General features: G+C 37.5%; 1 protein-coding gene across 1 annotated transcript; it reads right to left on the bottom strand.

The window, feature by feature from the left end:
* Positions 1-1,704: 1,704 nt before the first annotated feature.
* On the bottom strand, positions 1,705-22,764 carry bmi1a (bmi1 polycomb ring finger oncogene 1a). The gene is made up of 18 exons (XM_074622726.1): positions 22,531-22,764; positions 21,265-21,376; positions 20,123-20,186; positions 19,978-20,012; positions 18,949-19,009; positions 18,813-18,869; positions 18,662-18,715; positions 17,942-17,998; positions 15,236-15,273; positions 9,885-10,021; positions 9,515-9,611; positions 8,851-8,906; positions 8,214-8,261; positions 7,901-8,009; positions 6,871-6,916; positions 6,476-6,574; positions 6,223-6,303; positions 1,705-3,027 (listed from the first exon to the last, which is right to left on the bottom strand). Exons 1-18 carry the CDS (start codon positions 22,670-22,672, stop codon positions 2,692-2,694), a joined length of 1,629 nt encoding a protein of 542 aa, XP_074478827.1. The 5' UTR covers positions 22,673-22,764; the 3' UTR covers positions 1,705-2,691.
* Positions 22,765-22,834: the final 70 nt, after the last annotated feature.

The following is a 22,834-nucleotide window of genomic DNA, read 5'->3' as shown; positions in this document are numbered from 1 at the left end:
TGTTGTATACTTCGTGTTGTTGTTTAACTTTCGTTGTATTTTTAAAATTATGTTAGTTTAGATCTTTCTTTCTTTTTTGTTATTGGTTTTTTTTTTTTTTCTCTCCTGGGGTTGGTGGGAGGTCCTTTGTGTATAAGCCTGTGGCTTCTTGACCTCTCCTGACACTTTTTTTTTTTTTTTTTTCATTGACTGGATTTTGTGCAGTTTTATATATGCAAATAAATAAATAAAAAATATTGCCTGGTGTAACTAGGTATAGGCCTATTTTTAATTAATGTTTTTTTTTTTTTTTTTTGCAAATTTTATTTTTTATTTTATTTAACCTTTATTTAACCAGGCAAGTCAATTCAGATGAAATTCTTATTTACAATGGCGACCTGGCAAAAGGCAAAGCCTCTTGAGGGAAGGGTGTAAAAAGAAGTATCAAAAGTTATAAAAGGACAGCACTGGCATACATGACAAGCATTACATAAAAGAAAATGCAGACAGTTTTGTTTTTAATTATTATGTTTTTTTAACACTAGATGTAAATGCGTATTATTGTCGTTCCGTTTGAGCTCAGTATGTTTTTACCGGAGGGATAATTATCACATTAAATTAAATTAGCCTTATAATCACTCAGTTAAGCCTCAAAGAACTGATTATTCTATTAAATTCGACCTGACTCCATGTTTATGTTTATGAAGCTGTTCTGTGAAACACTGGTTATAGAATATATATAGGCTAAAATATAAACACATTGGCCATATCTGTCCTATATCAGCGTGATATGGTCCCTTCTTCCATCTGTCCATCTGTTTGATAGGCCTATTCTTAAACCTGCCTTATTTACTTATCTAGGTTAGCTACATTTTTATTTATTTAGTCTATATTTAAGTTTTATTGGAAAGCTAGATTTCTAACACATATTTTTGAGTCGTTTTAATATCAACTCACAACTGTATATATACATATATATATATATACATATATATATATATATATGTATATATATATATATATATATATGTATATATGTATATATACAGTATATATATATATATATATATAGTTTATATATATATATATATATATATAGTTTATATATATTCGATATACGAGTTTTATTATTTTATTTCAAAATATTCTTTCAAAATTGAATTAATTATATATATTTATAATTAATTAAATTTTGAAAAAATATTTTGAAATAAAATACTAAAACTCGTTGGTTAGGTAGCGTCCCATATATAGGCCTAATCATAATATGCCTAAAATAGGATAGAGAGCATTATAGGCAGCGTTACTTGACAACGAAAAATCACACTGAAATTTAATACTGGACTATTAAAAATAATAAATTGCTGTCACATAAATTAGAATGTTCTTAATCTTCTTAATTAATTAATTTTCCAATTAAAACCGCTGCATGTCAGTGCAGTAAATGCAATTAATTCATGTGATAAATCATCAATACAAAGCAAAAAATCAAAAAGGCTTCGATCTTCATTGAATGTAATGGACCTCCAGATCTCCTGACTGCTCAGAGCCTCCTTATAACCGAGTTATCTACATCTGATTCACACAGACATCTGGCGCTTTGCACCGTCTGTCTGCCCATTTGCATTATTATTCCTTTATTTGGTTGTTAATGCAAAAAACACCAGACCTGGCTGATTGGTCCTCCATCACAAAAAGGGGAAATCGAACTGACTTCTTCTATAAGTGTAAAATGTTTTATTTAGATGTTTTATACTGTGCAACAGTAACAATACAATAAGTTGTCCATACAATCGAGCGATACAAATACGGAAAACACGAGGAGAGACATCAAAAACATCATTGAGCATGAAATGGAGCTGAAACAAGGAGCCCAAGTCATTCCCTCAACAACAAAAGGGGAATAAGAGAATAACATCATCGCTGATTAAATATGCATTTTGTTTATATTTACACGTGGATTCTCGCTTATAACGTGTTAAAGACGTGGAGGACAATAAGCAATCCGATTCCACTGCAGCTACAAGTTTTTTTTCCAGTAAAAGGCAATTTAAAGTTGTTGTTTTTTCTCCTCCATATAGGCATGTTTTCCATGAAGCCAACAGCATACAAAGTTATGTTCCTTTAAGTGGAACAAAGATCTCAAACACTTCCAAAAAACTAGACTTGTGGGGGCAAACACACAGAATCCTCTTTCATAAAATAAAAAAAAAAAAGTGTTATCATGAGCATGCATGTTTTTTAAACTGACAAAATATCCCATAACACACATGATAATAATCATGATTTTTATACACGTTTTTTAATCTGAAAAAAAGTAAAAGAAAATATAAAATCTTCTTCGGTCACTTCTGTAAAATAAAGATGTAGCTTTTAAAAAAAAAAAAAAAAAAATGTGGATAAATGCTTGTCCATCTCCTTTTTCCAACTTTCTTTTTTTTTTTTAAAGTCAACATCAAAAAATCTGCTTTCATATTATAAAAAAAACATTCCCACCCAACTTTCCTCTGTTCCTTTTATTATTATTATTGAAATGTCTCTGATTCCACTATAAACTTACATATGATGCCATAATATTCAGAACAACAGATGATGGAGAGAAGAAGAAGAAGAGTTGTCTACACAATGGAGCTACGTTGGCATGGAAACAGGAGGCCTATATTAGCTGAGCGGTTGTCTGGCGTTGGCTGGTTTCCGGTCCGGAGCTCAGCGTCATCCGGAGGAGGTCGACGAGCCGTTCAGAGACACCTTCCTCGGCTTGCTGCTGCTGCCGCACTGAGTGAAGGACCGGCTGGGGTTCGGAGGAGCCACAGCCGGAGTTCCGTTAACGGGATGCTGCTGCGGAGACTGAGCTGCAGGTGTACCGGGGCTCGGTAGAGACGAGGACGTGGACGGAGCCCCGGTGGGACTCCCTGCTTTGTCGCTGGCTGAGTCGCTCTCTGGACCGGATGCTCTGCTCACGCTGTTCTGGCCTTCCTGCTGTGCGTGGCTCACCTTCATCTTCTTACAGTTGGGTCGGACTCGGTACTTCAGAGGCAACGGGCCGTTCTGGAGAGGAAAGGGTTAGAATAAAGGTAGAATAAGATAAGATAAGATATTCCTTTATTAGTGCCGCAGTGGGGAAATCTGTATATGTATGTATTTTTTATTATAGGCAAGGGAGAAGTCATATTTTGGACGTTTAAAAGAGCTTGGTTACATGCAGTTTTCATTTGGAATAATTACCAAGTTTATATTTGGTCATGGATGCATGGATGCAATTAGCTTGGACAAATGCATTTGGAGTTAATTTTGTTGTATAGGTCCATTATGGCTGGTTCAAAATATCTTTAAACATAGTGTGAAGAATAATATGTATAGGCTAAGATAAGATATTCCTTTATTAGTCCCGCAGTGGGGACATTTGCAGTGTACAGCAGCAAAGGGGATAGTGCAAAAAACAAGATGCATCAGCTAACACAGTAAAAAAAAAAAAAGAGCTAAATGAAGTGTAACAAAATATGAAACATTTAAATAGAAGGAAGTATAAGTATATATATATATATATATATATATATATAAACAAGATATAATAAAATATTAGAACTGTTGAATTAATTGCATAAAATAAATAAAAAATAAAACAAGTTTAACATAGCCTATTCTTCACACTAAAGATGTTTTGAACTAGCCATAATGGACCTATACAACAAAATTAACTCCAAATGCATTTGTTCAACCTAATTCAAGGTTTGCATAAAGATATAATAAAAATACTGTTGAATTAAATCCAAATGCATGAAATAAATAAAAAAATAAAACAAGTTCAACATACATACTATTCTCCACACTACACTGTAAACAATTGCTGTTAATTTACAGCAGGATTTCAACAGTATTAACCTGTTATTGCTAAAAACAGTGCTTTACTGTTAATACAAAAGAAAACCTGTTAAATTACGCTCATAGGCCGTTTTTTAACTGAACTATAATGCATTCTTAAAAAACAGCACTTTACTGCTGATCAACTGTCTTAAGTATCATCAGTAACAGTTTCATGAAGTATTGTTTTAATTCTGGGACCTGATCTGCACATGTGAGGCTTGTACATTGTACATGATTGTAAAATCAGTGAATTAGCTCTGTTCTTCACTCACATGTTGTTCTGGTTTGCATTCTGTGCTTGTAGCCAGCTATAGACAGACATGTTGGGAAAAGTGTCAACAAGTCCATTATAGCCTTTTTCCTAACAAGTGCCTTTAATTGTATTTAGTGTGACTATTCCTATGTCTGTAACCTGCTAAGTCTATTCATCTAGGCAAAAAATAATGTTTATTAAAATGTATGTAAAAAATACAACCTAAATAGTGCATTGAAACAAATCAGTAAGATAATGTAAAAGAAAGGTGAAAAACAGCTATATAATGTATCTTTAAACAGTAAATGAACTGTAAAATACTGTGAAATTAATAAAAAAAAAACAGTTCAAACTGTATTTTTCATTAACAGTACAAAGCTGTAAATTTCAGCAACAGTATAATAATGTTAATTTTACAGTAACATTAAGGCAACCCTACTGCCAGTTCTTTACTGTTATTTTACTGGGAAATTCTTCACAGTGTATGTTTAAAGATGTGTTGAACCAGCCATAATGGACCTATACAACAAAATTAACTCCAAATGCATTTGTCCAACCTAATTCAAGGGTTGAATAAATATAGAATAAAATACTACAACTGTTGAATTAAATCCAAATGCATAAAATAAATAAAAAATAAAACAATAACCTGATATTTTCAGGTGGAATTTCATTCATTCATTAATTTCATTCTCACTGTGCAATATCATTTTCCACTTGTGCAATTTTGTTAATAGTCTGTTTATTGTCAATACTGCTCCTATTTTATACTTCCTTCTATTTAAATGCTTCATATTTGGTTTACACTTTGTTTAGCTCTTTTTTTACTGTGTTAGCTGATGCATCTTGTTGGTTTTTTTGCACTATCCCCTTTGCTGCTGTACACTGCAAATTTCCCCACTGCGGGACTAATAAAGGAATATCTTATCTTATCTTATCCTATACATACTATTCTTCATAAGCCATAATGGACCTATACAACAAAATGAACTCCAAATGCATTTGTCCAACCTAATTCAAAATCTAGTCACATTATGGAGATCACCTGCATCCATGACCAAATATAAACTTGGTAATTATTCAAAATGAAAATAGCATGTAACCAAGCTCTTTTAATCGTCCAAAATATGACTTCTCCCTTGCCTATAATCAAATTAATTTTTAGGTGAGATGTATTTTTCCATTCCTCAGAGAATAACTGACTCTCCCCCTCTTTCATACACTCTCAATACCACACCCCTACTGTATCCCTCTCTCCCTCTCTCTCTCTTTTTATATCATGTTTATAGCTTATATTGTATATTGGTAGAATTAAACAAATTTTATTCTTATTTTATTCTAACATTTTGATCTATTCTTTTGTTATTATACTGCACCAACAAAACCAAAGCAAATTCCTAGTGTATACCTCTTACACATGGCAATAAACACGATTCTGATTCTGATTCTGAATAACCTCTATGCGGGCCTACAAGCCAAATAAAAACAAAATTGAAAATTTGAAATATATATACAATTGTCTGACCAAGAACCTTCCCCATCCAACAACCTCCTGTCAGTGTATTTTATGTTTAACAAATAAAAATATTTTTAAAATGTATATAAAATTGTCTGAGCAAGAACCTTCCCCATCCAACAGCCTCCTGTCATTCTGTATTTTATGTTTAACAAATGAAAATATTTTTAAATGGTCCACATCATAGTGTCTGCACCACCAACAGAGTCGTGGAAACCCATATATAACAAACATACAATTATTTTCTGTGTAGTGCCTTATAGCCTATTTGATGCAACTAAAATCAAAATGTGTGATCTGAATTTATTTGTTAGTAAAATAAAATCTAAATACACTCATTTGAAGATCATTGGTTGTCTTTGCTAAAAAAAATTAAAAATTGCTAAAAACTGCATTTTTAAAAACAATAAATCACAAAGTGTTTAAATGAAGGCTCCAGCTGATAAGACGGACATGATAATAGCTAAATGTATTCGATAATATAGAAGACTTAAAATGATCAATACAACATCATACATAAATGGACAAAATAAGAACATTTGATTTATGACTAGACATGTGGATAAACCAACTGAAATCAAGTGTATTTTGTCCGAAAAAGATTTCTTACCCTTCTCCAAGTGTAGATATATGCTATATCCATTAACGTGTAGTAATCTTTCAGCGGTTCGTCTTCATACATGACTTCAACCTAGAGAGAGAAAAACCATATTTTAACTTGAATAGAGCAGTAAATATATCTGCATTTAAATACAATTTTTGAAATAAAAATCATAATATCACAATTCCCTTGTACCGACAGTTATATTCAAGTTAGTCAAAAATTATATAAATAAATAAATGATCAGTAAATCAATTAAGACCTGGTAGGCATTTGGGATGTCCATTTTGCTTCGCAGAAACTTCCTCAGATGCATGACTGTCATGGCTGCTGGACACTGCAGGTACCTCTTGTTAGCCACCTGCAGATTATGTAAATATTCCAAAATTATACACACGACAAGCCATTTGTATATAAATATACTGATACAGAGCAGGAAAATGATTTGCTATAAGAAAACAATGTAGCCCTTTCGCAAGAGGAAACCATGTTTGGTTAACATGTGTCAGATTTCACAACAGGAAAAGTGAACAATTAAATGTAGCTGCTTCCTTAAAAAGGAGTCTGCAGGACGTTTCATTCTTATTCTGCTCTAAAGGATGTTAACAAGAAAAATAATGCTGGCAGAGAACACAACGTGGCTGAAAATCTACTCACAATATTTTGATCTTTAGACGGCTTGTCTTCCACTGCACCTCCCAGTCTGCACAGAATAAAATAAAGAGGAAATATTAATACTTTACAGCTCTGTGATACTTGTGTTTTTCCAGGTGCCAACAGCATACCTACATGCAATAACACAATTTGATTATTAGGAATAAATAACATGATATTTTAAAATAGTTAAAAAAACAACATATATTTTGTGGACAGCCAATGATCTACCACTTGAATGAAGAGAACAATTTTTTTTTTTTTTCTTGAAACCATATTTGACACATACTGGTACAGTACTTGGCTTATTACTCATGTCAACAGCCCTTAAAATGTTAAAAAAAAGTGTTAAAATTGCAAAACATAAAATGAAATATAATAATAAATAAATATTTTGAAATAATTTCATTAAGGCTGAAACAGTGAGGGGCAATCCGTTACACATCTATCAGTCGCTTCCTTAAAAAAAGGAGCCTACATAAGTGACATCCAGAAATGATAACTGGAGGCCAATTTTTTAAACCTTACCCAAATATTACAATCCTAACTCATCTCTGCTTTAATAAACCCCCTACAAACATCTCAGTTTCAACCTAAATTTTTCTCATTTCTTTATGTTTGTATGGAAATACAAGAAAACAGGCACACTTTCCAGTGGGGTTTTGCACTTCATCACAGCTTAAGCTGAAGAAAATAGGTGTTCAGGACCTAGCTTAGCAGTATATGACTCATTTGGCAGTGTTCCACCCTGGATATCTATTATTCTGGACAGTAGGAAAACTAAGTTTGGAAGACAAAACGACAGTATGCTTTCTGATGCGAGTTATTGATGGGTCCAGAAAACACTTGGGTTGGATCTGATCAATTATGATCTATCTGAGACAATATGTCATTCAAATAACAAGATCTGATCAAATACATGACAATATGTATGCTTAAATGTTTCCTTAAGCATATTATGGCATTATAAATCATGACATTTCTATCGGAATGATTAACACTTATTGGCACAAAACCAAACAACAATGCCTACCTGCTGTGATCAAAGAACTCAATAGAGAGGCTGATGATCTCATCATCTGTAATAATTCTCTTGTCCTCGTCCGCTACCTCTCCACGATCCTCATTTGATCCATTCGAGGCTGTAGAAAAACATATATGAATACCCAGAAAATGAAGTAAAAAAACAACGAATCAAAAATATATCATTTGGAACACTGAACTGCAATGAAACGCCTATAGAGCGAAAATTAAGTCTTCATCCATAGCTTCAAGAAATGTGGTTCTCTCTTGGGTGACTAAAATGAAATGAAATAATACATTTATATACATGCTTTCTAACTCACCATCTACGGGGTGATCCGCATAAAAATCTCTCCTCCTCTTCATTTCATCTGAGGACATTCAGGAAGACAAGCAATTACAAGTCTGTTCACTTTCTCAGTTTTCACAGAAATATAAAATCTCGATCAGGAATCAGAAGATGTAACAATTACCAACATTTGGTAACATTACAGGGTTATTTCATTACAGCAAAAATAGTGCCTCAAAACCTGCCATACATTCAACATTCATGTTATCATATCAAATGGACATATCAAATACATGAGCCTTTGCAATAAAACAAATGTAGTTTTGCCTGACCTATTCTGAGAGGTTTGATCAACAGCATATACAGAATAACACCAAACAAAACCAGCACGAAAAACAACCCGATGTGATGATGACAGCAGTAGATATGATCTCAGCTCAGCCACCGCAGCATACGCATTTATAACAGATTATGAACATATTGAAAAACATTGAAAACATAAATATGTGTAAGTCTTTTTTTTTTGTAGAAGTGGTAATACAGATGTTACAGCTGGCTGGCTGACTATAAATGAAACAACTGATCAAAATAAAGCTAGAACAAGTGTGCAGATGCAGAGTCAGAATGAAAGTGAACACATGTTAGACAGGGTTCAACTTTCGCGCTCTTACTTTTGAAGAGGCCGGGAACCAGCTTGTACACAATGTCCTGTAGAGTTTTGTCAGACCTAGAGAGAGAGAGAGAGAGAGAGGAAGAGAAACTTCAGTCAAGTCATTGAGATACTGGAATCCTCAAGACTTGCATGGTTGAATCGTTCCTTTTCAATTAAAGCTCTTGAAGAAGAGGAAAAATAAAAAGCTTATCACTGCAAAGTGTGTTTTCTTCGCTTAACATATACATTCATAATTACTCATTTCTTGCTTTGCAGCACATATGCAGCTTGCATGCAACACACACATATTCAATAGACATTCATAACTGGTATTCAAGGCTGTGGAAAATCTCACATATAGTATATGTAAGTGTTCCTTGTGTCTTTTAAAACCAAGCACTGGCTCCAGCCTTTTATGGGGAATACAAATGGGGAAAACACAAAGGGCAAGAAAGAGGAAACAAAGCATGTTCAAACTAGTGTTGTAGCTGCCTAACATAACCAATAACCTACATAAAAACTAAATCTGCAGAGGCAGAAAAGCCAGTTTGTTTACTCTGCGAATCTTAGGTATCTTAAGGACAGATTCCTTTGCCCTAAATAACAAATAAAATCTATGATCAAAAGCAATAAAAGAGACAAACAAATAAGATGCAGAATTCTCAATAAGCACATTTTCTCACCTAATGTTGAGCAGAGGCTTGGTTTTATGCACTTGTACATCACAGATGGGACAGTATTTGCTGGTTTCCAGGTAGCGCACAATGCACATCTTGCAAACTGCAAACCATAGAAAAACAAAAGAAAGAAATCAGATGTAATCTCAAAGGATATCCTGGATGTACACCAATCTGGTTTAAGGAGAAATCTCTCTGCAACATTAACACTGAACAGTTTACATCAAATCACAGATAGGGAAACATGCAGGAAAGATTTCTCTATAGGCTATAACTTAATGCAACATATTCCCATAGTTATTAATGTGCACAACTCCATGGTAACATTTCCCCCCCTATACAACAAATGCCATTTTTTTTGTGTCAGTTTTCTCACATGAATGAAGACATTCGATGATGGTCGTTGCGTCTATGAAATATCCTCCACACAGGACGCACATGAGGTGAGGGTTGAGCTCAGTAATCTTTATCCTGGTCGTCCGATGCATGTTGAGAATGAAAGGAACAACAATCCTGCGTGGAGAGAAAGAAAAAGAGAAGAGCAAGTCAAAACAATGGCATGCATGGCCGGAGAGGAGGCATCAGAGGTGATGCAGGTTCCTCCTTTTTTACAACAGCGAAAGCAGACCATTTGGAGAAATAAAAAAAGGGCTGCTGTTTGTTTGACTGTGTTAAAGAAACATCATCTTTTATGCTAATCAAATAAGAAGGAGCGCGGTGGCAGATTGATAGCTGCAGCCACACAGAGTCACCTGACAAGAGAGACGCAGTGAATAATCATAAATCAATCACTTGGAGATCGATGGAGGCGCTGCGCTCTTTCTCCTCCTCCTCGAGCTTCATGTTAAATCAACATGGTTCAACACATGGCAAGATCAGAGGACGAAGTGAACAGCGCAGATCCAACCACACACACACACGGGCTTTTTTAATCAAAGGAGTTTCTCAGCTTTAAAAAAAAAGAGAGAAGATAATAGAATCTAGAACAGAATTCTAGAAGAGAATATTCTGGGTTCCATGCGTCGTGATTTGGATAATCTGATATTAAATGCGGCATTTGTAGCTTTAAAATCAGAGGGCAAGAGTCGAGACAGAAATCTAAAGATATAGGCTACAACACTTATAAAAACAAATAAGACCAATGAAGCATCAATAGGCTGCCCTTCAAAATAAAATGCGCATCTGCGTCTCATAATGTATCTCTCATAATAAAAAATGGATAGATTTATTTGGTGGCCGCTCCACTTTTAAGAGTATGCGAAGACTTGCCAACAGCATCTCTTCTGATCCTTTACATGTTTTAAATGGTGGAATATCAACTTCTGCCCTCCAAGAGGCGATTCAGAGTCCCTACTGTACATTTAACCTGCATCAGGCTAAAGAAGGCTTTTGTCCATCAGTCCATCTTGTTGCTAAATAACAACAATTAATGTGCTGCTAAAAGACATGTAAATCCAGAGGACAGATGGTAGTTTTGTAATGGGTACAATTGTGATTTTGTTTTTTGTCTGATGGGTCTTACTGGTCTGTCTGTCTAACAGTATGTCTATTGTATGTGTACTTTGTCTACTTTGTCTTTGTACTCAGGTCATCTGGATCAGGTCTGCTTAGTGTCCCCCAGAGTCAGAACTAAACATGCAGAAGAAGCAGCGTTCAGTTTTTATGCACCAAATATCTGGAACAAGCTCCCAGAAACCTGCAGGACCAACTCCAACTCTGAGTTCTTTTTAAAACAAAGCTTAAAACTTTCCTGTTTGTTGTTTTTTATTGAACCAGATAATGATCTTGTACTGCACTAGAGCTTTTACTCTTGTGTGTTATACTCTATTTTAGCTTCTATCCTATAGCTTTTATTTTTTAGCTTGTTTGTATTTTCTAATCTTTAATGTTTTTATAACTGTTTTTAATTATGTCTTAATATTCTTTTGCACTTTGTTGCAATGTTCTTGAATGTTTATGTAAAGCACTTTGAATTGCCCTGTTGCTGAAATGTGCTATACAAATAAAGCTGCCTTGCCTTTCCTTACTTTTTGAATAATTGTGATGTGTTCTGTTTTTTGTCTGATGGGTCTTACTTGTGTCTATGGTAACAGTATGTTTATTGTATGTGTACTTTGTCTCAAACTGAGCTGGATGCAAAATGAATTTCAGTGCAAACTGACAGTAAAGTTGTTTTGTATAACTAGACCCGAAATTGAGGAAATTCTGGTGGAAAATAATATTCAGTATGTGTGGTGAGAGTGTGTGGATGATATGGAGACACCCATTCACTGCGTCAGGTGTGCCACACGCGCTATGGGGGGAAACCTGAGCGTTTCTATGGCAACTCCTTTTGCTTTTTAGCCCACATGGCTGGTCGCCAGTAAACCACCAGAACAAGACAGGATCTCCAACCAAAACAAACAGCACGGCGAGCTATTCTCGTGTAGAAGTCTAAGGAGGAACCGGAGGGACTATCCTGGTCCCTCCAGCGCACACACACAGACAGACAGACAGACAGACAGCGGCTGGCTGGACTGCCAGGCTGCCGACAGCACGGCTGCCATTTTGTGGAGGAAAAAAAAAAAAAAAAAAGCCCGTATCGGTTGAACGGGGCTGAGGGGCTTTCCTTCGAAAAGAGGGGCAAATAAAACCACACTATCCAGCGCATTTACGCAAAATCCCCAAATCTTTACGCACCACAGGAAAGGTGTAGTATATGCGCCCAAAACGGAGCAGAATCTCGGTTCTATTCTGCGTGTTTTTCATGCGCGATAACCAGCGCCGCGCAGCAGCTCCACCACCAACCAACCAACCAACCAACATGGACAAGACGACTGCTGAAGTTGAAGCGCAAAACACTGGATTATACTTGTTATATTCTGCGCCATTTGAGCAACTAAAGTCACACACTTCATTTATTTAACATTGCTTATATACTTTGTGCCAATTGGCATTTATACAAACCCCACAAACATCATAATACGTCCTCCAAATGACAAACGTATCCACATATTCCATTTTATCCAGGATTTATAAGCCATTATAGGCATCTTCTAGAAAGGTTGTAAAACAATAATCTATCGGCGCGTATTAATACAAAAAGCTAGAATGACTTTCAGGGCATCCCTTTGATGAAATGAAAAAACACCAGTGATTATTAAAAGTCTAAATGTAACACACACACACACAAGACATGGACATGAGGAGGTGACCCCTCTTTCAGCACTGGATGACAGCCAGCTCCTGGACATTGCTTATACTTTGTGCCATTTGGCATTTATACAAACCCACAAACATCATAAGCTCAAACGGGTGAATATCCTCCTGAGCCCATTGACATGTGTCCACATGCATATCCTCTTACTCTTTTGACCTACTCTATCAACCCCTGGTGTATTGTGAAGAGGACATCCTAGGCTTTCCAGTGATATGTCATGTGTGTTGTTTTTTTTAATCAATTTGAATGTATTCTTGGTTTAATATCACTCACATTCTTTTTTTTGTTGTCTTTTCACACTGAAATAGTCCTGTAGTCCACTATACAGTGGACAATAAAAATAAAGTTTAACAAGCCTACATTTCTTTTAACCCTAAATAGGAAGGAAATCACAGAAAAAAAGTAATTGGAAGACACTTTTTAACTCGGTTCCCAGGAGGATATACGTCCTCCAATGACAGAGTATCCACATATTCCCTTTTATCCAGGATTTATAAGCCATTATAGGCATCTTCTAGAAAGGTTGTAAAACAATAATCTATCGGCGCGTATTAATAAAAAAAAGAAGCTATAATGACTTTCAGGGCATCCCTTTGATGAAATGAAAAAACACCAGTGATTATTAAAAGTCTAAATGTAACACACACACACACACAAGACATAGACATGAGGAGGTGATCCCTCTTTCAGCACTGGATGACAGCCAGCTCTGAACCACACACTGTTACTTTATGGAGGAGCCACAGCAGCAAGGCAAGTTTGGACAGCGACTCCACACATGGATAATGATGGCTATAATGTCTACATACATGCAGAGAGAGAGCCTGTTGCACCATTAATCGATTGACTTGGTGTTTGGACAACTGGTCTCCTGTCTGTCCTGTGGGAGCTGCATGCTCACTTTATAAGAGTCAATCACTCCACAAATCCAAAAGAAGTTTGCTCATACTGGGAACGAATGGTGTTTAACGTGCAACCAGCAAAACGCTGCTGTAAAGACTAAATCAAGAAACAATGATTGAAGGCTATACAGAAGATGCAGCCTATATACATCACATTGGCTGTGTTCTTTAGTTTGGTGTTGATAACACATCAATTAATTCAGACCCGCTGTAATTCTCTCAATAAAGCAACAACAAATGAGGAGATTTCCTCTCAGCTTCTTTGCAATGACCCAAAACAGAGAGCAGTTCCTCTTGTAATAAAGGTTCCCCCCTTTACACGTAAATCAGCAGCAGCTGGAAATAACCCAATTAAAAAATCGGCAATGGGAAAAACCCAAAGACCTCAGACAATCCAGAAAATCTTGAAATAAATAACCTGGAGATTCCTAATCCACCACATGACTGAAAAGTCAACACAAACAAGAAGAACGTTTGGTGTCTTAAATGTGGCTCATCACACACTAAACCATCCAGGCTACATTAGAACATCTACTCACAGACATGTGAGGCTGTCAACTTGCAAACCCGAGTGTGGGTTGGGGGGAAATACATTAATTTTAACCCATTAAGCACACACAGAGGGTGCCCAACAGCATGCATGAGTAAAATGATAATTTTTTATCCCCCCCCAAGAGGCAAAAAAAGCCCTGGCTCATGTCTGCTTGTCCTGTAAAACACCAGACCCAGAGCCACACACAGTGCGCCAGCATTTAGCCTGCATGGAGGTGAAAATATGGAAAATCCATAATGGGCTTATACATGTCAACAAACAAAACAGTCTATGTGAAATTAAGTGACTGCTACAGAGAGACTCCACCAGCCTTTATGTATCCTGGCCGACGAGTCGCTCCACACATTTTTTTTAAATTTCTCAAAAACCCAACCACCCTTCTTAAATATGATAACCACACACCAAGACATAAAGAGACACTGTTTAACCATGATCCAGTGTTTTTACCAAAGCAGCCGTCATGAAACATTTACGCACAGTTGAAATGGTTCGCCCTCCTTGTCACGTTTCATGGGATATACAATCCAAGTTAAGTTAATAAAACGAGAATTTAGTCACATACAACCAAAAGCAACACAGCATCGTGTCCACAACACTCCAAACATCCAAACTCTATAATATAAACCCTCTATATGGAAGTATGAACCTAGAAAGAGCGTTTGGAGCACTTGCTGTTGTGCACATCTCATCCAACCTCAGCCTGTTTCACCCGACATCTCCCACTTTACATAAATCCAAACGACGCAATGCAAACCCTAGCCAATATCAACTTATACGCACACGTTGCTCAATAGTACATCATGCGACACCGGGTGCGCGTGGATCTTAATTCGCGTCCGTGCACGAGCTAGGAACATGTTTTGCAGAAAGGAATAAAAAAAAAAAAAGTGGTTGCACACACACACACACACACACACACATACTGGAGCTCCACGTCGGTGATCGCTACCGTTTGAAAAGCTCCACATCCACCAGCTTGGCTCGGTAACGTAAGGGAAAAAACGCACAAAAGCACCACGCAGAAGCGCTCCTTTTGCGTCCGTTAGTTGGAGACGATATCGATGAAGACGTACCTGGAGGCTCGGCTGTGAATCCGTGGAGCTTGAGGCGACTAGACAATGAAAGTTGGTGAGTGCAGCTCAGCAGAAAATGAATAGGAGCCGAGCCGCCATCTTGAAGCAGGCTGCAGACGCTGTCAGTGGCGGAGAGGAGGCGCACGGCGGACCGGAGCGCATTTCAGATGGTGAGAATAAAAAAAAAAACTCCTCGTTTTTCCGCTGCGAGCTGTGAGCGTATCCGATATCCACGGAGCTCCAGTGCTCCCGGTTCGACTCCCACTTCGGCACCGACAACTTTGCCTCCAAAATATCCTCCGCTTCAACCCCCTCCAGTAGAAAATGCAGCAGCAGCAGTCAGTGTGTGTGTGTGTGTGTGTGTGTTGCTCTGTGGAAACTGACACCGTCCCCAAAATGGCTTGTAGTTCGACCGCCCCGCTTTGGTCACGTGGTCTCGTTGCTTAAGGGTGCCTAGGAATTACTGTCGGTGTATGCTGTTTTCATCCTGATCTACTACGCATGATGCATAGACTCAAATAACACACATATATAGACATTTTTACAGCCTATTTAAGCAACACATCTTAAAAACTAAGAAGCAGTTTGTGCCTCACTTTGAGCTGAAAGGACACCATGGCACCATGGTTTGCTGTTTTTCTCCTGATCTACTGCGCATGATGTAGAGACTAGAATAAACACACATCTATACATTCTAACAGCCTTTTAAGCGACAAAATCTCAGAAACCAAGTAGCAGTTTTGTGTCACACTTGGAGCTGAAAGGACACCATGCAGTTGCTTAAGGGTGCCTAGGAATTACTGTCGGTGTATGCCGTTTTCTCCTGATCTACTACGCATGATGTATGGACTAGAATAACACACATATATAGACATTTTAACAGCCTTTTCACCAACAAAATCTCACAAACTGAGTATCAGTTTTGTGCCTCACTTGGAGCTGAAAGGACACCATGCAGCTGCTTGAATATCACTGTCGGTGTATGCTGTTTTTTCTCCTCATCTACTACGCATGATGTATAGACTTAAATAACACATCTAACAGCCTTTAAAGCAACACATCTCAGAAACTTAGTAGCAGTTTGTGCGTCACTTGGAGCTGAAAGGACACCAGGCAGCTGCTTAAGGGTGCCTAGGAATTACTGTCGGTGTGTGCTGTTTTCCTCCTGATCCACTACGCATAGACTAAAATAACACACATATATACATTTAACAGCCTTTTAAGCAACAAATCTCAGAAACTAGGTATTAGTTTTGTGCCTCACTTGAGCTGAAAGGACACTGCTTAAGGGCGCATAAAAATGACTGTCGGTGTATGCTGTTTTCTCCTCATCTACTTCGCATAGACTAAAATAACACACATATATACATTCTAACAGCCTTTTAAGCAACAAATCTCAGAGATTAAGTATTAGTTTGTGCCTCACTATGTAAGCTGAAAGGACACCATGGATGGCAGCTGCTTGAAAATTACCCTCGGTGTATTCTGGTCTCTCTATAATGTAGGCTATGACGCATATGATTTTAAATAACCCATAATATACATTCATAACAGTTTGATGCACTTTTCACCTCGAAAAGAAACACAACACATAGCCCAATCCTCTCATGTACTTTGGCTCAAATGAGACTATTACGCGCGTGTATAGAAAGTAGGCTACTGATGGTGATGGTGTGCCCTCTCGTCTCTCTCTGATGTTATAAATAACTGCAGCACAAGCACGCACTCTCTCACACACACAGTTCCGTGTCGTTTTGACCGTCCAAATCCACTGACACAAGAAGAACAACGCAGTCTATTGGAGAGCACCATGCCAGGCAGCTTTATAACCTTTATAATAATCTCTGTTCATCTTTGCTTAAAAAAAAGAAGACCCATGAGTCCATGTGACAAATGGCTCTGGTGTCAAACCTTTGTCACAGGCTTTTCCTGACATCTGCAAAAAAAAAGAAAAAAAAAAAGAGAGAAAAGGAAGAAAAAAATGCGCCACAACATCCACTTGATGAATTGGAGCCTTTATCCTCCAGCCAGCGCCGCAGAAAATGAAGGCATCTCGGATGTTTATGGAATCTGAGCCGCTGTGGCGCTTCAGCTGAGGAGCTTTGAACTTTTCAGCTGTGTGAGGTGGATGCAGAAAGCTTATGAAGGGTCTAAAAGGGGGACCGAAATTCCTGCAGAGAAATGTAGCTAATAAAAAAGTATAACTTTTTATAAATAAACTAAATCCCGTCCAGAAAAAGCTGCTCTTGTTGCAACAAATGCTGCAGGAAACAATAACACACGGCTGTCATGAAACTATGGCAAAAATCCTATTCAGGGTTGACAAAACATGCCTATACCTCATTGGCTCAAAATTAAATGTTTCACATCTCTCCGACACAAATCCTAAAATATGACAATGACATCAACTGAATGTTATTAAAAATATTTCCCCGACCAAAATGGTAATTTCTAAAAGACAATGTGTGCAGCTATATCAGTGTGAAAACATGGATTTATTCAAAGCAAAAGGTGGATTTGATTTTTTTTTTGTTTTAATTGAAACACACAACTTGGAATGATAATGGTCTCACGTGCACATCATGTCAATCTTATAGGTACAAAAGAAGCTCTAAAGAGAGATGAGCAAAATGCCGCTGGAAACTGCTGAAGTTCAGTGCTTTTGTGGTGCCGAAAAGGCGAGGAGGAAACTGGACACCGGCATCACATCTGACTGGCTTTCTCCACACTCTTGGCAGCGTCTTTGAGCTTTCCCACCAAATCCTGAAAACAAGCAACCATCGATCATTTTCAATAGGAAACACGTCCGGTGGTAAAAAATATCCATTTAAAAAAAAAGAATATTATACTCATTAGAATAAATCAAATAAGAATTAAACAGAATTAGTAAGCGTTCAGAATTTTGATTACTGAATTCTGGAATATTATAATATTTGGTAAAACTGAATTCACCAAATATTTTGCAACGTTAATCCAACATTGTTCATCTAAATTGTATTATTTATTTAAAAACAGGTCAGTCCTCACATCACATAAACAGAAAGCATCAAACAGCCGAGTGTACTGTAAGTTATTATGCCAGTATAGCATTTCTTTTTTCACACTTGATCAACTTAATGCATCATCATCAATACGAAGTTCAGTTGGTTCCATTTATTATATTTAAGGTTTGGCTGCAGCAATGAAAAGCTCTATCATTTATTAAGTCGCAGTTATAATGATACAATTTAGTACATATTTTCTTTGGATGTTGCCCTCTCTGAAGAGGAAAAATGCTCAGTGAGTCGACTTCTTTCACTTTCGTTTCTGAGGCTGAATATGGTGCGAAAAAGCTCATGATGCAACTAAGATGGTCTAACTCTGGAGTAAAAATGACAGACAAGTAGATCAAAAAGCAGCATTCAAGGAATAAAATCCTTCCTCTACCTGTAGCTGCTCCACTGTGCAGGTGAAGTTGATATCTTCCGAGGATCCTTCATTCTAACAAAAAGGCACAATCGTTGTTTTACGCACTGCAGAAGCGCACCAAACACATCCAAGAAAATCCAGGAAAGTGGAGGCATGCTTAGAGTCTTACCTCCGTGTTCAATGAAATCAAGTAGAAAGGCTCGTTGACCTTATCGACCTGTGCGTTCTGCATGTCGGGGAAACAACATTTTTAGTTTGGTGCAACAAAAAGACAAAAATGTGCTCAAAAAACTTGTTTAATGTACCTTTACGTGGTATTGTAGACGCCATGACGCGTCTGTAATCTGTGGTGGACACCTTCCTATGCTAGAGAGGGACAGAACAGATTGTGTTGCATCTGTAATCTCGATTAAGTAGAAATTATACAGAAAACAGGATCAGGATGGTGGAGAAAAAGCAGAAATGTGTTCTCAAAATGTATCCCCATTTGAGCATTTTTAGCCGGATCCTCTAAAGATTTTCAGTATTTAACAAATAGCCCTTTTGTGGTTATTTAACCACATGTCCCACAGTTTTGTGTGCCTACTTTTTTTTATGAAGATTAAAATACTTTCCGTGTTTTTATATGAATTGACCATTTGTTTGCAACTGTTTCGAATCAGTTTGCAGACAATGAGGTTCTTTCACAAAGAGCGTTTGTTTATGGCGCGTCATAAAGCAGCATTTACATTGCAATTAATCACACTCCATGTCTCTTTCGACTCTCTCTGCTTCTTACTGGGCTGAAGCAACAACTTTTCTTGCCCTTCCCTCATTTTCAGTAAATAATCCAATCCAATTATCTAAGATTATGTCAAAACTATTTTTTTTCTCTCACATCTCATGTCAATCATCAATACTGTCGAGTCGAATACCAATTGGAAAAAAAACTTAAATTTGTGATCATCAATGAGCAAAAACTTTCAGTTATAATTCTGCAATATTTAATTTACAACTCATGCTTTGAATTTTGTATGTATATACGTTTATTGGTGTATTGAGGCTTCACTGTGTGAACTCACAAAATGTGAATTCTTTTCAGAAAAATCTCCATGTTTGATTGTTGAAAGTTGGTCGAAACTGACAGCTCTGGAAAGAAGACCTCACACTTCAACACAGCTCAATACAAACTCTACTGTAGCTTCTAGAAATATCTCCGTGTGTCAACTCAAAAAATCTCATGTTCCAGTTTTATCTTGGAGACATGATCAGTTTGGGATAAAACAACTCTAAAATAACATCATCACCTCCACTAATCTCTTCACCACTGACAGCTCTAAGAATTTCAAGTTTACCTTGCTAACAGGCGCTCCAGATCTTTTTTATGTTTCTGTAAAACAAAACATGGAGATCAATGAGTTATGGGCACAGTCACAAGAATATATGACAAAACATTTTTTTTGTAAAATTTTATAAATGCAATATTGTTTGAAGTGTCACCTGATGTGTGCTATAGAAGATTTCTATTCTCTCTGCACTGAATGTGAGCTCTTCAAGGCAGGAGCTGCAAGAACAAAACAACACTTTAATTAGATTTCACAAAACTACATATTTTTTGGACAACTTTACACCGGCATTTTAATTGTAACCTTTGTATTTTTCCCTTCCCAAAATAAGAGATTACAGGGGAACAAATACATCAGTGCTACTCTGGCACCATGTAGAATGAATGAATGCGGATGCCTCCATTGTCCAAGTTAACGTTTGTAATCACAGTTAAATTGCAGTTTTTTAGAAATACAAGGCAACCTAAAAGCTGGAGTTTTTATGAGAAAAAATGAAACACTTTCCTAGAAGCCTAAGAGATCTTTAGCTTTATATATCCTGAACACCCAACTGATGATGATGATGAACTGATGATCAGATTATCACCTTCCCTTCTCTGACTAAAAATCTAAACATTAAGGCAATGTAGGTGGACAATTGTGAGAAACTGTATTTCAATCATAATCTACCACTGATCCACTCAGACCAACATGTCAAATGTAACTATATTATTTTAATTGATTTGCATCCATTTGCTGTTCCATAAAACTTGCAGACAAATTTCAAAAGTTGCTTAATAATGCTAAAAAATTGGCCCTTTGTTTTATCTTTGGGAACATTTCTGCTGGTTTGCAAGCAGGACATGTTACACATCTGGGACATCTGGGCCACACATTCAGAACACAACAGCAGCATGGCTAATTAACTCATTTCAGTATAACAACACTGTGACCTCCTGCAAATCACACTGATGCAGTATTTTAAATGTACAATATTTGTTTGCTGTTTTATACAGTTTCCTCTAGGAAATAAGCCTATCTCACATATTTTGTTAATTCAATTTATTACTGCAGTCTAATAGCCTATAGGCTCATGGTCTATTGGGAGATGTAATCAGAAGGTAACAATAGTGTCCTTACATATGGTTAACAATATGAATATAGGCTACAATATAAAACCATATAGAGCAATACATTTCATGTCACACTATGTGATATTAGCACAATTTTCAGAGCCATATACAGAACTAATGAGCCTATTTTTTAGCAAGTGTGTTGGGTTAAAAACAGTATACAGGAAAACTTTTAGTCTCCTACCTGATCGTTGACTTGTCTGCGTTTTGTTTGACCGCCTCTAGTATGAAGGTGGTCGCTGCGGTGTGACTCTGCTTCAGCAGGATCTGGTCGATCTGCTTCAGCTCGGGCTGATCTGGAAGCACAAAAGCACCTACATGTGAGGATGCCCTATACTCTGCAGGTAGAAACACGCAGCCTTTTCTGCTCTGTGGACGCAACAGACGCGTCTGATTGGTATAAATGATGTAGGGGATCCATATACTCTCCAGATTGACGTGCCAGAATGGAAATCAATGACAATTTGCATGTGAATGGGCCCCTCAGCTGCATCAGCCAGGGGTCCTTTGTTTGTTTGCATGGTGGACATTTCACTTTCTATATGATTCTGCCATTATAAAGAGTCGGAATGCTGCAGAAGTTGGACAACACATGCAAAAAAAACACCAGTCGAAGTTGTAACTATTGCATGAGGTAGCCAAGTCATGCCTTCATATTGCATTATTTATATTTAGATCTAAATTAGTAGGCTATAACAAAGATCTATGGTTAAAGAGAACAATCGGATGTATCTCCTTTATCGTTTTTTTGGACTAATGGTGATTGAAATAGTCTAACACAGTCTTTTCTAATGTGCTGAGTAGACATTTCACTTTCTCTATGATTCTGCCATTATAAAGAGTCGGAATGCTGCAGAAGTTGGACAACATATGCAAAACAACAACCAGTCGAAGCTGTAACTATTGCATGATGTAGCCAAGTATTTCGTCATTTTGCATTATTTATATTTAGACATAAATCTAAATTAGTACATAGCCTACTGGTGGTTCCAAAGATCTGGTGGTTAAAGTGCACAATCGGATGGTATCTCCATTATCGTTTGTTTTGGACTAATGGTGATTGAAATAGTCTAACACAGTCTTTTCTAATGTGCTGAGTAGACTTGATGCCAGTTTAAAATGACAAAAGGCATCCCCGAGTGGCCGTGTGATTGTGTGACTGCTGCTGAATGTAAAGCAGCTCCAGCAGCAGCAGCAGCAGCAGAAAGAGGACTAATATAAACCCGCTTTAGTGCAGCTGATGGGCGGCTTGTCTGCTGCTGCACCGCTCCGCCTCATTACAGATCTGAATATAAACACACAGGGGAAAGAAAGAAAGAGCAACATGCACGTAGAAAAAACAGCAAAACACATCGAGGCATGCACACACACGGGGGGAGAGAGAGAAACCGGAAGCAGCGGCTGAGGGAGACAAAAGCGTCGGCGGTGGAGAGGAGGAGAGTCGGCTCACCGAGGACGCCCGGGTCCGCTGCAGAGGAGAGCAGGCTGCGGAAGGACGCGTCCAGCAGCACCTGGTAGCTGCTCTGGTCGAAGCAGGAGGACGGGTCGGCTAGAGACTGCAGTCCTCTCTGCACAGACTCAGACAACTCCATTTTGCAAAAAGGGTTGACCCACGACACCAAACCACGTGATGGATCAGCTGATGTAGCGTGTGGTGGAGCAGCAGAGAGCAGAGAGCTGTGCTGAGGCTGATTACACCACCAGAGAGCTGCAGGGCTGGTTAATGTGGAGAAAGCCCTGTTATGGGAGCACGA

Source organism: Sebastes fasciatus, chromosome 21 (assembly GCF_043250625.1).
Source record: "Sebastes fasciatus isolate fSebFas1 chromosome 21, fSebFas1.pri, whole genome shotgun sequence".
NCBI classification, from domain to species: domain Eukaryota; kingdom Metazoa; phylum Chordata; class Actinopteri; order Perciformes; family Sebastidae; genus Sebastes; species Sebastes fasciatus.
Note: the sequence above shows the minus strand (reverse complement) of the source record. Positions and strands in the feature narration are given on the sequence as shown.